Consider the following 16,953-nt stretch of genomic DNA (forward strand, 5'->3'; position numbering starts at 1 on the left):
ACTGATTACACATCACCATAACAGATATCACAGAAATGAATCTTTAAAAAAATCTATTATAGTGGTGCCAGGGTGACTCAGTTGGTTAAAGCGTCTGATTCTTGGTTTCGGCTCAGGTCATGATCTCAGGGTCGTGGGATTGAGCCCCGTGTAGGTCTCCATGCTCAGCACGGAGTCGGCTTGAGATTTCTTTCCTCCTGCCCCTCCCCCCCCCACTCTCTCTCAAATAAAGAAATAAATCTTTTTTAAAAATCTGTTATAATTACCTGTCTAATTTTTCTGTGGTTATTGGGTCTGTTCTCTTTTACTTTTTCAATACATTTTAGTCATATAAAATTCCATGAATAAGGTGCCCTACCATTGGACATAATCCAACTGTTGTCCCCTGCCTAAATCCCTATTCTCAACCATGGGCCAGCCAACGTGTACTGCAGGGTGAGTTTGGAAGGGGATTTGGAGGTGACCGCCTCTTAGGGACTTGCTCAGTTGGAGAGCATTTTTTACTTCGCAAGGGACAAGCGTGAGGCTTTCCAGTGGAAGGAAACAGCCACCATCAGTCTGTCCTGGGGTCCAAACCCTACACAGAGCCTGGCTCATCTCCCTTCCCTCCCACCCCTGCCTTGCAGTTGGCTCTGAGCCTCCTGCTGAGTGGGTGCCCCTCCCTCCCTCCTAGGAACCCGGATGATGTGGTGCTGCGTGGCCTGATGCTGAGTCCCTGGAAGATTAAAAAGTACTGGTTTTCATTAATCTTGCAGTGATGCAACCCTGCATTTTATGGAATTGAAATGCTTGGACCCTATCTATGACATTATGGTAGAGTTCAGCGGTAGTCCAAAATTTATGAGGAAGTCATCCATTTCCTGCAGATTTTCAATTTTGTTGCATGGACTTGCATTAACATCTCTTATAATTTTTTCCATCTTTTCCATTTTTTGTGAATACAGTAGCCATTCTGTTCCTAATAATAGCACTTGCATTTTCCCTTTTTCTGGATTGGCTTTGCCAGGTGTTGGCTTATTTGGTTTTTCAAAGAAAACTTACTTACCTTTCCACTAGCTTTTTATTTATTTTTCTCTTTCATCTGTATTAAATCCCTCCTGCTACTTTTGCTTGGTTTATATTACTGATTTCCTTAAATTGAATCACGTAGTTCGCTAATTTCAATCTTCTTAAAAAACAAAAGAGTACTACTTACCTGAATATAGGTCCCATACAAAGTGTAATTTTTATTACCTTCTAGATAATTTGTAATTTTCTCTTTGATCTGGAGGTCATTTTGGAGGATGTTTCTTGGTTTCTAAGTAGAGTTTTTGGGTCATTTTACAAACTTAAAAAAAAAAGATTTTATTTATTTCAGCGGCAGAGAGCAAGCATGAATGGGGGGTGGGGGGGATGGAGAAGCAGACTCCCTGTTGAGCAGAGCCTGATGTCGGGCTGGATCCCAGGTCGCTGAGATCATGACCTGAGCCCAAGGCAGTCGCTTAACTGACTGAGCCACCCAGGCACCCCTCATTTTATAAACTTATTGAAATCTATTTGATTATGATAAAAAATGTGCAAAATCTACTTGGGGAAATTTATTAGAGATTTCTCAGGGGCCGATCAATAATTGAATTTTGTAAATGTTTTATACCTAAGAAGTGAATGCTGACTTTAAGTTCCTTATATTATCCACATGCTGTGGCTTTACTTTTTGCCAACTTGATTTGTCAACATTCTGAAAAAATATTAAAGCCTTCCATTATGGGGCGTCTGGGTGGCTCAGTTGGTTAAGCGACTGCCTTCGGCTCAGGTCATGATCCTGGAGTCCCTGGATCGAGTCCCACATCGGGCTCCCTGCTCGGCGGGGAGTCTGCTTCTCCCTCTGACCCTCCCCCTCTCTCATTCTCTCTCTCAAATAAATAAATAAAATCTTTAAAAAAAAAATAAAGCCTTCCATTATTATTGTGTTTTGTTTTGTTTTTTAAATAAAGAACCTGGGGGCGCCTGGGTGGCTCAGTCGTTAAGTGTCTGCCTTTGGCTCAGGTCATGATCCCAGGATCCTGGGATCGAGCCCCGCATCTGGCTCCCTGCTCTGCGGGAAGCTTGCTTCTCCCTCTCCCACTCCCCCTGCTTGTGTTCCCTCTCTTGCTGTGTCTCTCACTGTCAAATAAATAAATAAAAATCTTTAAAAAAAGAAAGAAAGAAAGAACCTGTGGGGGGAGGCACCTGGGTGGCTCAGTCAGTTAAGCGTCTGCCTTTGGCTCAGGTCATGATCTCAGGGGTCCTGGGATTGAGACCCGTGGAGGACTCCCTGCTGGGCGGAGAGCCTGGTTCTCCCTCTCCCTCTGCCCCTTACCTCCCCACTTTTGTTCTCTCTCTCAAATAAAGAAATAAAGTCTTATTTTATTTTTTAAAAGATCTTATTTATTTAACTGAGAGAGAGCAAGCACAAGCAGGGGGAACGGCAGGCAGAGGGAGAAGCAGGCTCCCCGCTGAGCAAGGAGCCGAATATGGGACTTGATCCCAGGACCCCGGGATCATGACCTGAGTGGAAGGCAGACGCTTAACTGACTGAGCCATCCAGGCACCCTAAATAAAATCAAGTAAAGAACTTGGATTTCTGAGAGTTTGTTGCAAGTATCTGGCTGCTATGATATTTGGTGCATCTCTTCTCACGGAGTGACTCTGGTACCCATCTAAAATATCCCCCATTGTTCAAGGTTTAATGCTTTTAGATGCTTGGATGTGTGTTGTCACTCTCTCGTGTGCCTTTGCTTGGTATATGGTAAGTGACTCATCCTTTTATTTTTAGCCACTTTGTCACTTCTAGATGCCAGATTTTGTTTTCTAACTCAGTTTTGGTACAGAAATTAGCCCATTCAATTTTTTTTTTTTGAAGGAACTGATACCTGATTTGATTCTTTTTATATCATTTCCATTGTATTTGTTACACTTTATGCTTTGTTTCCTGTCTTCCTTTTTTTTTTCCTCCTTACTTTTGCAGGCTTCTAAGTTTCTCTTCCTCTTTTCTCCTTAGTTAATTGGGATTCTGCATTGTTCAGCGCTGCAGGTGGTGACCTTTCCCGTCCTGCAAACCCAGACGGAGTCCCCGGACTTGTCTATGTCAAGATGCTTCTCCGAGCTTTCCCTTGAACCCAGGGGAGACCTTTGCAATATTTTTATCCCCTCCCCGCACTTGAAATCTAGGATTTTACAGCACACGTGAGCATCTTTTTATTTTAATTTATTTTTTAAGGTTTTATTTATTTATTTGAGAGAGAGAGAGAGCACCTGCGGAGATGGGGGTGTGGGGTGGGGGAGAGGGGCAGAGGCAGAGGGAGAACAGGGAGCCTGGCGGGGCTCCCTCCCAGGACCCTGAGATCAATGGACTGAGCCACCCAGGCGCCCCCGTGTGTTTCTTTTTAAAAAAGTCACAGCTGGCTAGAATATGGTGAGCCCTTCTGATGCACTGACTCAAGTCTCAGATTATGTAAATTCTCCTTTATTATCCCCCATCTGTAACTATTTCTCCTTCTGCAACTCCCATTATTCACATGTTAGGTCTCCTGGATTTTCTTTCTTTTTTTTTTTTTTCTTCAAGATTTCATTTCTTTATTTGACAGAGAGAGAGAGAACAAGTAGGGGGAGCAGCAGAGGGAGAGGGAGAAGCAGGCTCCCCACTGAGCCGGTAGCTCCATGCAGGGCTCGATCCCAGGACCCCAGGATCGTGACCTGAGCCAAAGGGAGACGCTTAACCGACTGAGCCACCCAGGTGCCCCGGATTTTCTTTTTTTTTTTCTTTTTTTCCCCTTAGATGTATTTTTCAAGTTCCTTTTCCATCATGATTTCCATTTCCGAGCTAAATGCACTCTGGGTTCTGAGATATGTCTTCTACCTGATGTTCCAGATTACTAATTTGGCCACTCCTGAGAAAAAGAATTTTTTGTCTGGACCAGGACCTGAGCTTTCATTGTTGTTTTTGATGAAGTCTCCCATTAACCGCTCCTGTGGAGAGGGCTGCCCACTGTGCAGGTGGGACTTCCTTTCCCTGGGAGCCCTCTTGGGAGAGGGTTCCCCTTTCGGACTGGGTCTGCTCACCCTTGGTCTGGAGCAGTGAGCGGTGGGAGACCAGGCGGTTTCTGTTCTTCTGGGCCAGGGCGGAGAACTGGCAAACCATGGGCCCTCTCTTCAGCCCCCGTGAGAGGCCCGCAGGTCTCTCTGACACGGGGTGACCCTCCCCCAGCCGCAGGGAACAGGAGCAGCTCGCCCACCCCGAGCCAGCCGGCCTCCCAGGACTCTGGACGAGTAGAGACAGCCGCTTGTGTGTGTTTGTGTGTGTGTGTGTGTGTGTGTGTGTGTCTGGACAGGTAGAGACAGCCGCTTCCCAGGGAATTCTTAGTTGAGATCGTGTGTGTGTGTGTGTGTGTGTGTGTGTGTGTGTGTGTGTGTGTGTGTGGCGCGCGCGGTTGGCCCCTTCCTTCCCTCCCCTTTGCCTGCCTCCCTCCCTTTCCCCCCTCCCCCCGCTTCCTTCCTCCTTTTCTTGCCTTGCTCCTTGAAGAAACCACCAACATCTGATCTTTGCTCTAGGCTTCAGGGCTGTGGTACAGTTTGGCAGGTTGTTAACTATACAAGTGTGTGGCTCAGGGGGCGGAGTTGGCAGTCCGAGCTCTTCTCACCAGGCTGTGCTCTGGTGCGGGCATATGTCTGCCTGGGGGAAGGGCAGCTTTCTGACAATTTGCACAGAGGCGTTCTTGCCAAGTGTCCCCAGGGCTATGCTGCCCACGGAGGGCACCTTTCCCTAACCTGAGCGAAGTTTTGAGGGGCATCCTTCCTTCCCGTGCTGCTGTCCAGTGCTCTTTCCAGGCACCACGGAGAACCTAGCTCTGTTCCCATTGGGAACCCTGAGGGGAGCCTGCAGCTTCAGGAGCCCCAGGCTCTGCAAGGCCCCCGAGGGTGTTGGGATGGAGAGAGCCAGGGAGGGGGAGCTTGCCCTCCAGCAACGGGGACCCGAAATCCAGCCCCGGGCACCAGGAAATAAAAATGTTAGTTTGTTTTCATTTCCACCTAGATTTTTACTAATTTATTTACAAAGACATAGCCGGCCTGTGCAGTAAAACAAAAAGCAGAAAATAACTCCAATCCCACCACTCAGAAGTAACGACTATTGATGATTCTACAGAGCTTTCTAACCTCTAAGATTTGAAAGTATTTATGAATAGGGAATATATGTGCATGGTATAAAATTCAAAAGGGACCAAAAAAGGTCTCCTTTCCCCTGCTCCCACCCAATTTCCCTTTTCAGACAAGCAGTTACCAGAAATATCCCATTTATTTACACGAAATTGGATGTGTAGACATATATATTTTTCCCCACAAATGGTCGCATTTCCTTTTTTTTTTTTTTAAAGATTTTATTTATTTACTTAACAGAGAGAGAGCACAAGCAGGGGGAGTGGCAGGCAGAGGGAGAGGGAGAAGCAGGCTCCCCGAGGAGCAGGGGGAGCCCAGAGCAGGGGGGGCCTGATGTGGGACTCTATCCCAGGACCCTGAGATCATGACCTGAGCTGAAGTCAGATGCTTAACTGACTGAGCCACCCCTACGCCCTTGGCTGTACACATTTTTTTTTTAAAGATTTTATTTATTTATTTGAGACAGAGAGAATGAGAGACAGAGAGCATGAGAGGGAGGAGGGTCAGAGGGAGAAGCAGACTCCCTGCTGAGCAGGGAGCCCGATGCGGGACTCGATCCAGGGACTCCGGGATCATGACCTGAGCCGAAGGCTGTCGCTTAACCAACTGAGCCACCCAGGCGCCCTGTACACATTTTTTTTTAGCTTTACATTATATCAAAAGTGTTTAGGGGCACCTGGGTGGCTCAGTCGTTAAGCATCTGCCTTCAGTCAGGTCATGGTCCCAGAGGTGCTGGGATCGAGCCCCGCATTGGGCTCCCTGCTCGGTGGGAAGCCTGCTTCTCTCTCTCCCGCTCCCCCTGCTTGTGTTCCCTCTCTCGCTGTCTCTCTCTCTGTCAAATAAATAAATATCTTTTTTTTAAAAAGTACTTAATCACATCAAAACTATTCATAAACAACAATAAAATCCTTTAAAATTATAAATGTTCACTTTAGAAAGATGACCTTACTAATTAGTAATTACCTCTTTAAAAAAAATAATAAAAGCAAGCTCTACACCCAATGTGGGGCTTGAACTCAAGATACCCCAAGATCAAGAGTCCCATGCTCTACCAACCGAGCTAGCCAGACACCCCAGTAATTACCTTTTGGATATATATCTCTGTATATCTATTGCTCTCTCTATACACTTTTATGTGTGTGTAGACACACACAAATTTATTTGTGTGTGTATGTTTAACTAAAATGAGATTGTACCATTCCTAACCTGCTTTCTAAAATTTAATATATCATAAACACTCTTCCTTGTTACTAAATATGATTGCATCCCTGGATTTTTCGAATTGTGTTATTATAAATAATACTGTGATAATGTCTGTATATATAATTATAATTTTAATTTTTAAAGTATTTCCTTAGGTCACAGGGTTTGGGTATTTTATAAGCTCTTAATACAGATTGCGACTTGCAGTCTGGAGAGGCTGGTCCAGTGCCTGTCTTCTCAGGAACAGGACGGGAGGCAGCTTGTCCCCGCCCCCCCCCCCGCCCCCCCGCCCCAGCAGCAGCGGCAGGTTTTTTCTCACAGTTTCTATAGAAGCCATTAGGAGCTATTGACAGATTTTCAGTAGACAGATAACATAACCAGACTTGCATTTCGACTCTAGCTTCAGGGCCTGATAGCTCGGTCAGTCCCATTTGGCCCCTAGGAGGCATTCGAGAGAGCAGGTCTCTAACCTGTTGCTATAGAGTCCCACGGCGGGCTCCTTGCTCAGCGGGGAGTCCGATTCTCCCTCTCCCCCGCTTGTGTCCCCTCTCTCGCTGTGTCTCTCTCTGTCGAATAAATAAATAAAATCTTAAAAAAAAACAATAACCTGTTGCTATAGAGACAGCAATGCAGGCCTTCCTCCAGCGGGCGGAGAGGATACTCCCTGGACAACACATACCAGGGTCCCTTTTGTGTCGGGACTTCAACTTCTGAGAGTCCCTCTGCGTTAGGCCTGCGTATTCCGTAGATCTCAGAACACCAGTAGCTCATCCTTCCTGAGCCCTGACTGTGCGCCAGGCCCTTCACTGGGCGCCCACCAGGCTTCATCTCCTCTCAGGTTGGTACCATGGCTATGCTCCATTTTGCGCACGAGAAAATTGAGTCAGAGAAAGTTTAAACACCTGGTCCGCGCTACGTGGCTGGTAAATCTGGCCTCATACCAGTATGCGAAGCCTGTGCCTTGACCATTGAGCTTGCCTGCCTCAGGCCACTTCCCTGGGCTGTTAGCTGGACCATGGGAGTAGCTTCCAAGCCAGACCCCTCAGACTGCTTTTGTCTGTAGCACAATTTTAAGACATCAGTTTTTTGAGTGTTAAAAGAAAACAAAAACAAACCCCAAAACCCCCCACACAAGACTTCCAGATTTCCCTTCCTATTTCCTGCTTCCCTCAAAGGACTGGGAGCTGAGACATTTGATTGTAAGCTCCTTCGGGGCAGGGCCCACATCATAATAGTCTCAGTAGGAAATGCTGGGCATCGTGGTCGGACTTTGGGAGCCCCAGTCAACTTAACGACTAGTGAGGTTAAATAGAGAAGCCTCCCCTGGATTCAAATCTGATACAGAGGCCACAGTGTGAATCAAAGGAATCATGGCTGAACTCATTCAGTATATAGACCATTCGTGCGTGCGCGTGGTGAGCCAGCTTTGGAAACAACGTAAAAATACAGCATCGTGGCACCTGTGGAGTGATCTCAGAGCACTTGTAGGAGCATTTATAATCAGAGCAGGCTCTGTGCTAGGTGTCGGACATACACTGTGCCATTATGGAGCCCGTTTTTCCGCCCTTGAGAACCTGGCAGGGAAGCTGTTATTGTCCTGGGGTTGGTTTGGGTTGGGCTGCTGTGGGGTGTCTTTCCCCGGAGGAAGAAGCCGACGTTGGGACAACCCAGTGGCCCGCACGGCCGCGGATCCGCAGAGCTCGGGAAGGAAGGCCTCCCGCGCACACCGGGCTCTCCTTTGGTTCAGGCTGCTCAGCCGGCTCAAGGCCGGGCCCCAGATTCCCGGGCTTGGCTTCTCCCTGGGGATTCCTTGGCCCGGAAGACTCGTGCAGGCTTCAGAGGAAGTGCAGGGAGTTGATTCTCATGTACCTGGAGCAGAGCACGTAGAGGCGGCGGAACCAGAGCAGCTGGCTTCGGTGGCAGGACATGGCTCTCTAGGAGAAGCAGACAGGGCCAGTCACCGAGCCGCTGCGCTTCTTTCCTCCCTGAACTTCTGCCTCCCGCGAGCACAGATGCCGCACCTCCTCCCGCGTCTCCCTGTGACGCCAGAACCTCTGCGGAAGGGCCTCCCAGCCCTGCCTCCCCTGGCCCGTCTCCGGCCCCCAGCCCGGTGACAGAATCATGGGACGCTAACGCCGACCCCGACCCGCGGTCAGTCTCCGGGCACGACGCCGATTTAGACCGCACAGCTGGCGCCTGAAGCCGGAGCCGCGCGAACGGCCCCGAGCGCACGTTCCCGATCCCTTCGCTTCGCTCCGGCGCGCAGATCTGCGCCCCGCTTTTCCATGGCTTTGCGGCGGAATGCCCGGCACGACACGTAATTGTAAATACTCGGCAGCGCAAAACGTGCGGGGCCGGTTTATGGGACGCGAGCTACGAGCTACGATACTGCGCTCTGAATTAGGTAAGCTGGGAGGAAGAGGAAGAGGAGGAGAAGAAAGAAGAAGACCTAGAGACCCGTTCACACCAAAGAGTACGCATGGGTGTGGGGTTCTCCTTGCCAAGATGTTTACTGTCTTGTTATCCAGACCTAGCGCAGTTCAGTTTTTTGTTTTTGTTTTTTTTTTTTAAAGATTTTATTTATTTATTTGAGACAGAGAGAATGAGAGAGCACATGAGAGGGGGGAGGGTCAGAGGGAGAAGCAGGCTCCCCGCCGAGCAGGGAGCCCGATGCGGGACTCGATCCCGGGACTCCAGGATCATGACCTGAGCCGAAGGCAGTCGCTTAACCAACTGAGCCACCCAGGCGCTCCGCAGTTCAGTTTTTAAACCATCGATCGGAGCGACTGATGTAACTGGATGTAACATCTATAAATGGTTCCTGCCCGACTTTCTCTAAGTACCAAAAGTAAACTGCGTCTCTGAGCTATTATCATTGGAGACCTTTATGTAAAGAACTCATTTTATTTTAAGATTTTATTCATTTATTTGTCAGAGAGAGCGAACACACAAGCAGGGGGATTGGCGGAGGGAGAGGGAGAAGCAGGCTCCATGCTGAGCAAGGCAGCTTGACGCGGGACTCGATCCCAGGACCCGGGGATCACCATACAAGCCAAAGTCAGACGCCCAATCCACCGAGCCACCCAGGCGTCCCCAAAATGTTTATTGTAGAAAAACATTGAGAGAAGGGATGCACTTTGTAGTCCAGACACACTTGACTTGTCTATTTAACAGCTACCAAGTCACATGAGTTTCCCACATCATCCTGCCCCAACTGGCCTAATTTTTATGTCCCCTAACGTTTCAATGGCTTTTCAGCACCCATTCAATAAAATAGGCACTTACCGTCAATTTGGTTTTTTACAAACTGTTTTTCTATTACCTTTCCGAGGGAATACAAAATACCAAAATTGTTTCTATCCCTTCCCCCCTTTTTGGAGCATTTCCACTACATTTTCTTCAAAGATATGATTTTGTGGGTTATCCAGTACTGTATCATTCATCTGCTGAATATTAGTTCCTTTTTTGACTATCAAAAATTATACTAATGAACATTCTTGCTCATAAATCTCTGAACACAGGATCAGGATGCCTGGGTGGCTCAGTCGTTAAGGGTTTGCCTTCGGCTCAGTCATGATCTCAGTGTCCTGGGATCAAGTCCCGCATCGGGCTCCCTGCTCAGTGGGGATGGGGAGTCTGTTTCCTCCCTCTCCCTCTGTCCCTCCCCCCACTCGTGCTCTCTCTCTCAAATAAAAATAAAATCCTTTAAAAAAATAAAAAAATGAAAATGACAACAAAAGGTTAAAAATAAAGGTATTAAAAAGCCCCATATTGGCTGTGGAGCCGACTTAAAGAAAAAAAAAAAAATAGCAAAGGTATTTAAAAAAGATAAGCCGGGGTGCCTGGGTGGCTCAGTCGTTCAGCGTCTGCCTTCGGCTCAGGTCATGATCCCAGGGTCCTGGGATCGAGCCCCGTGTTGGGCTCCCTGCTCAGCGGGAAGCCTGCTTCTCCCTCTCCCACTCCCCCTGCTTGTGTTCCCTCTCTCGCTGTGTCTCTCTCTGTCAAATAAATAAATAAAATCTTAATAAAAAAAAAAGATGAGCCAAGCAGATCCAATCCAAAGAAAGCTGTTACAGCAATGTTAAGATTAAAATAGAATTTAAGACAAAACCATTAATAATGAGAGACATAGGATAATAAAAGGAATAGTCTACTAAGAAGATATAACAACCTTGATCTTTTGTGCACCCAACACAAATAAAGCAAACACAAAGAAATGGACAAATGCAGACTCACAGTAGGAGACCTCAACATACTTGCATCATAAAGTAATAGATCAAAAAGTTTAAAAAGTAGTTAGAATACACAAGTTGTGACTGAAATATGTACTAAGCTCAATCTGCTGGCTATATCTAGAATCTGAAATGCAACCCATAGAGTACACACATTCTTTTTAGATAAACATGTTAACATTTACAAAAACCGATTATAAAGTAGGTCATTCCCTAAGGAATTCTCAATAAGTTTTTAAAAACCAGTATTCCACAAGCCACATGTAATGACCAGAAAGCAATTCAATTCTAAATCAACAATAAAAAGGCTATAGGATGACTCTTGTTCTGGTAGCTACGTTCTATAAAGTACTGCAAACACCTGAATTAGTCAATACTACATCATTGTTCCTAGGGGAAATAAAGGTTTTGGTTCCTGAGAGCCTCTGGTCACAACATTTTCATCAACCGATCAGTACATAACCTTGTTTTATGTGTGTTTCTGTTTAAAGACACCTTATTTAATATTATGTTATCAATTCATTCACCGAATTCACAGCCACCAGGGCTATAACTCATGCATGACTGAAGCTTATCTAACACACACACTTTCTCTGTAAGCGGTATCACAGCTTTCATGCCCTTAGAATCACTAGACAGCACTTGAATGGCATACTTAGAGGACATTTTAAACAGTAAAATCACAACAAAAAGCACAGAAATGAGAACAATGTGGCACCAGGACCATGGTCATGGAGTTGCCAGATGACTCTGGTTTGGGCGGCACCATACTGTGGAGAGGATACTTGTTTGCAGTATGAGAGCTGAAACAAGAAGGCAGAGGGTCACCTTGTTCAACCGCAGTTGGGAACCTGTATCTGTGCATTGGTGGCAATTTAAAACTTTTCACTGCCCTGCAAATACAATGTCCACGAGTGACTGCAAAAGCACCGTATTAGGGGCGCCTGGGTGGCTCAGTTGGTTAAGCGACTGCCTTCGGCTCAGGTCATGATCCTGGAGTCCCGGGATCGAGTCCCACATCGGGCTCCCTGCTCGGCAGGGAGTCTGCTTCTCCCCCTGACCCTCTTCCCTCTCATGCTCTCTCTATCTCATTCTCTCTCTCTTTCAAATAAATAAATAAAAAATCTTTAAAAAAAAAAAAAAGGCACCGTATTAATTTTGGGGTTACAAGTAAATTTTAGCACGTAGGCGCATTTGCAAATATGGAACCTGTGGATAATGAGGATTGACCCTATATATGCACACATACGCATTTGTAAACTCTAAAATACACCCTTAAAAGCCTCATGTATTAAAGAGGAACTCACCATGGAAACTATAGATTACTTCTAACTGAGTGACAGAAGTATGTATCAGAACTCATCAGATGCAGCTAAAGGAATACTTCAAGGGAAATTAATAGTATTAAAGTGTATTCTTTAAAAATGGTTGAAAACGGAAAAAAAGCTGACCTTGTCAGTCCAAGAAATTAAAAAAAAAATAATGGTGTAAAACCTGAATAAAGTAAAAGGACAAAAATAAAGAACAGAAATTAACGAACTATCAAATAAAACAAAGGAGAATTCATGTTTCTGGTCAGTGTTGCATTCTCAGCATCTAGCAAAGTGCCTCTTAGTGAGTATATATGTTTACTGCAGACAGTTCAGAAAATAAAGCTAAGCAAAATAGTAATAATAATAATAATAATAATAATAATAATAATAATTATCCTGAGTTCTCTTAGTTTTACTCATTGCTACTCTTCTCTCCCTGATAGACTTAAGTCAACTGGGGGTCACACCTGGAGACAGATTGGAGCAATTCTCCTTAATTGCCTGCTCCCTAACTCCATAGTTTTCGGAATCTCCTGCCCTACTGACAGCTAAGAGTTTTCACTATGAGGGCTTCACTGGGCCTGACATTTCTTCAATAGGCAAATGAGCCTCTGGTGGTCTTTTTGGCTCTTTATAGAGGTTCCTGGCAGGTCTGAGTTCCTCTATGTACATCCATGCAGGGGAATGCAGGCACCAATTACAATTCTAATGCATAATGACATAGAAGAAAATGGTCATAATGTTGTCAGAACAGGTTTTAAATGGTAGGCACTGTGGGATCCCATTAAAAATATATATATATTAACCATGATTATCTCTGAGTGGTGGCATTTGGGGTAGTTTTTATTGATTATCTTTATTTTCTTCTTGATGCTTTTACATAAAGTATTTCTAGATGTTCTACAATGAGCATATATTTTTACATTTAAAAAAGCACGTGTTATGTTTATGATCAGAAAAAAGGGAGAAAGTCCTTGATAATCTATGACTGCCAAGGTCTAGCTGGATAGTCCTAACACTCAGATGCTGAGCCACTGTGGAAGGTCTTCGCTTAGGGGTCGGGAGGAACCAGGGACACAGATGGGAGGGAAGGTGTCTGGGATTTCACAGTCCTCACTCACCTTGGCCCGTGCCACTTCTTTGCTGGTGAGCACGAAGAGGACATCCCGGGTATGAAGCAGAGAAAAGGGCAGGTCCAGAAGGGAGATGTACTTGCGCAACACATTCACTGACTGAAGCGTGAGCACAGAACACCCTGGTTGGGAGGAGCGGAGATGGGAGGAGTGAAGAGTCTTGTTGCTTCCAGGCAGATTTTCCCTGAGCACCCTACCCCTCCCTCGGGGCTCAGGGCAGGGCAAGACCATAGCCACGGAGTTGCCAGATGACTCAGTAGCACCAAAGGTGCTCTTTGCCCATCATGCTCACAGATAGGAAGAGTGAAAGGACCCCAGAACACCTGGCCGGCTGCCCTCTATGCAAGCCCTAGCAAGACAAGGTTGGTTGCTAGAGGTTGGAAACTGGCTACTTCAAGGGCAAGGGAAAGGTGATTAAGACCAGAAATTTCTGGATTGGGAGGCAAGAGACCTAGTTCCTGCTCTGACGCTCGAGACCTGACAGACTTCAGCTCTCTGAGACTCCGTTTTCTCATCTGCAAAGTGGTGTTGATGGTGTGGGAGCCTGTCTCACAGGGTTGGTACCAGCCCACTCAGGAAGAGTACACTCCACTGTGTTTTCATTTGCTTCACCTTCATATCACTCCGGAGGGATGTCTGTTATTCCCATTGACAGACCAGAAACTGGCCTAGAGAGGTTAAGCATCAGTGTCATGCAGTAAATGGCCAAGGCGGGGGGGGGGGGGGGGGGGGCGGCAAACACCTTTCTAACTCAAGCAGGTTAACCCATCAAGCACCCATCAGCTGTTTATAGCCTGGTTAAGTAATGAGGGGCTGGGGCGTGAGTTTATATGGACAGACTGAAAGAACACTGGAGGTGAAAAAGACTCACCTAGGGAGAAAGCCAGACAGATGAGTGGGCAAGGCCTGGTGTCATGGTTAATTTCATGTGTCAACTTGACTGTGTCACAGGGTACCCAGATGATTATTTCTGGGTGTGCCTGGGAGGGTATTTTTGGATGAGACTAGCATTTAAATCAGTGAACTCAGGAAAGTAGATTGCCCTCCCCAGTATGGGTGGGCATGGTCCAATCAATTGAGGGCCTGAATAGAAGACTAGGTGGAAGAAGGGAGAATTTGTTCTTTTCTGCTTGACTCTTGAGCTGAGACGCTGGTCATCTCCTGTCCTTGGACTGGGATTTACACCACTGGCTCTCCTGCTTCTCAGGCCTTTGGACCCAGACTGACTTACACCACTAGCTTTCCTGGGTCCCTACTTTGCAGATGGCAGATTGTGGGACTTCTCATCTTCTGTACTTGTGTGAGCCAAGTTTATAAGTCTCTTTTAAATATGTATCTCCTATTGGTTCTGTGTTCCTAACACATCTGGCCTCCCCTCACACCCAGAGGCTGCCTGGCTGACAGGGCACTTCCCAATGGATACAACCTGGTATTAGGCCTGAGGACCCACAAGGACAGACACAGTGAGCTGGGTCAGGAAGAGTGTGGCCCAGCCTTCCCAGCCCCCCACCTAGGGAGGCTTGACCTAGGGCAGTTCTCCATATATTTACAAATTTCACCCAATAAGTTTCTTAGAGGGATAGTAATTTGCAGACTTTTGCAAAACAGACAACTTACCTTTAGGTAATTTCCCTTCTGAGTGCAGGGTCCTGGAGGAGGAAAGGACAGGATTGAGAGGGAGCAAGAATTCCTTTGCAGATAACAGGAAGAGCCTTCAGAGTATAGGGGTCAAGGGCAGGCCTCTCCAAGATGGGCCACAATGGCATGTAGATTACCTTGAGTTAAAAGCAATCAAAACCCAGCAAATTCAGGAAAACTACTTTACATCCCCCGCCCCTGGCCACCTAAACTTACATTGGAAAGGGGGCCTGTACCAGGAAGAGAACTAGTCATAGAGATTCCTTTTTACCTAAGAAACTTATCTGCACAACAGGGCCACCTTTGTTTTCCAAACATCTCTCACCTTCCTGCTAATGGTACTCCTCTCCTTGTACGCCAGACTCCCGTCCCTCTCCTGAGCTCAGGATGCCATATAAGCCTCATGTTGCCTGACAGTCGTTGGAATTTCATGTTTGTATGGGCTCATGTTTGTATGGATTTTGTAGGACAAAATTAAATTTGATTTTCTGCTGTTAATCTCTCCTGGAAATTTAATTCTTAGTCTAGCTAGAAGAACCTTGGACAGAGGAAAATTTCTTCCTCCCCAACAGTAGTAAGGACTGCCACACCCTATGATCCCTCTGTAGGTTTCTAGGTAGTTTCTTTTGCATCAATCACCATATAGGTTTCTGGGATTCCATACCTCTGGCTACAGCTGAAGGGACAAGTGTGGGCACCTTCCCCAAGGTCAGCCAATCTGGGGGATGACCAATAGTTATGAAGTGCCTGGTCCAAGCTTTGCCCATTAGAGATGAAGGTAACTATGATGGACTCTTCAGAGTTTCTCTCTTTTGAAATTGTAATATGAGTGTGACAGGAAACTATTTTATTTTTTTTTAATTTATTTTATTTTTATTATTATTATTTTTTTAAAGATTTTATTTATTTATTTGACAGAGAGAGACACAGCGAGACAGGGAACACAAGCAGGGGGAGTGGGAGAGGGAGAGGCAGGCTTCCCGAGGAGCCGGGAGCCTGACGTGGGGCCCGATCCCAGGACTCTGGGATTATGACCTGAGCTGAAGGCAGACACTTAACGACTGAGCCACCCAGGCACCCCTAGGAGACTATTTTAAAATATTAATTGATATTTCTTCCCTGATAGTTCTTTCTTTTTGACCTCCCCTGCTCCCACCTTCTCACAGTGAAGGCCATTCTGTACTCCCTGCCTTAAAGGAAGGTGAGGCCAATCCAACAAAGAACTCCAAATCTCTTGCCTGTTTTTGTTTGGAAGCGCAGAGATGGGGAAAGATGGGATAAGTGGTCCAACCCCACCACCAACACACAGACAACATACTCATATGAAATGGATTCCAGTTCTACTTCCGCCATTGTTCAGCCCAGCAGTACTGGGAAAACCACTTCACTTCCTCAGTTAAATGAGGTGGTTGGACTTAATGATAGGTGAGATCATTTCCAACTTTATATATTTCACTGCTCTAGTCTGAGAATGTTGGGCATGTTTAGAAGAAAGTCAGAAAGCAAGTCCTTTACTTCAGGTTGCCCCTTCCCTTCCCCTAGGCCAGGTCCACCACTCCTTCATTCATGGCACCCAGAAGAAGTACTTCTCTAGAGGGCAGGAAGCATGGTATATATTTGTACGATCCTGAGTAAGTCCCTCAATATATTTGAGGAGCATTTTTTTGTGTTTTTTACCAAAAAATACAGATGCCTATCGGTAAAATAGGGTGGCTATGAAGAACAAAAGTTATCCTATTACATATGTATATCTTCCTTCTCCAAAGAAAGATTTGATATAGTGTACAAAATGTACAATGGAAGATAACATAAGAAATTAGAATAAAAGGAGGAAAGGGATGCCTGGGTGGCTCAGTTGGTTAAGTGTCTGCCTTCGGCTTAGGTCATGATCCCAGGGTCCTCGGGTCAAGTCCTGTGTTGGGCTCCATGCTCAGCGGGGAGCCTGCTTCTCCTGCCTGCCGTTCCCCCTGCTTGTGCTCTCTCTCTCTCTTTCTCTCTCTGACAAATACATAAATAAAATCTTCTTTAAAAAGGAGGAAAAGGAAGATGAAGCCAAGAGGCACACTGATTCACCAGAACTCAGTCCTTCAAATCTCCCACATGTGCTACATGGGGTTGCGAATTTGGCCCGAAAGCTCTCTGTGGCCAAAGCAAAGAGAAATAAAATGTTACCCCATTTTTCCATGTGGAAGAAGCCCTCAGGAGTTGAGGAGACAAAACAGTAATATTAAGACGACTGAGGAGGGATTTCTCACACGGAGG

General features: G+C 46.1%; 1 protein-coding gene across 25 annotated transcripts in view; it reads right to left on the reverse strand.

Moving 5' to 3' along the window:
• Positions 1 to 16,953, reverse strand: part of PIGL (phosphatidylinositol glycan anchor biosynthesis class L) — a 130,988-nt gene that overhangs the window by 41,943 nt on the left and 72,092 nt on the right. For 8 of the 25 annotated variants that reach the window (XR_010408537.1, XR_010408538.1, XR_010408539.1 and 5 more), the window contains 4 exons: positions 14,671 to 14,702; positions 13,042 to 13,175; positions 8,245 to 8,309; positions 6,846 to 6,941 (listed from right to left, as the gene is read on the reverse strand). Coding sequence is in view for 20 of the 25 variants with exons in the window: in XM_064582695.1 (XP_064438765.1) it covers positions 6,846 to 6,941; positions 8,245 to 8,309; positions 13,042 to 13,175; positions 14,671 to 14,702 (327 nt within the window). In the remaining 5 variants the exon portion in view is untranslated. The other 17 variants (XR_010408541.1, XM_064582698.1, XM_064582703.1 and 14 more) reach the window with 10 other exon arrangements.

The sequence above is a fragment of the Mirounga angustirostris genome, unplaced genomic scaffold, assembly GCF_029215605.1.
Source record: "Mirounga angustirostris isolate CCGP_5_RB_7025 unplaced genomic scaffold, mMirAng1.0.hap1 SCAF_17, whole genome shotgun sequence".
Lineage (NCBI taxonomy): Eukaryota > Metazoa > Chordata > Mammalia > Carnivora > Phocidae > Mirounga > Mirounga angustirostris.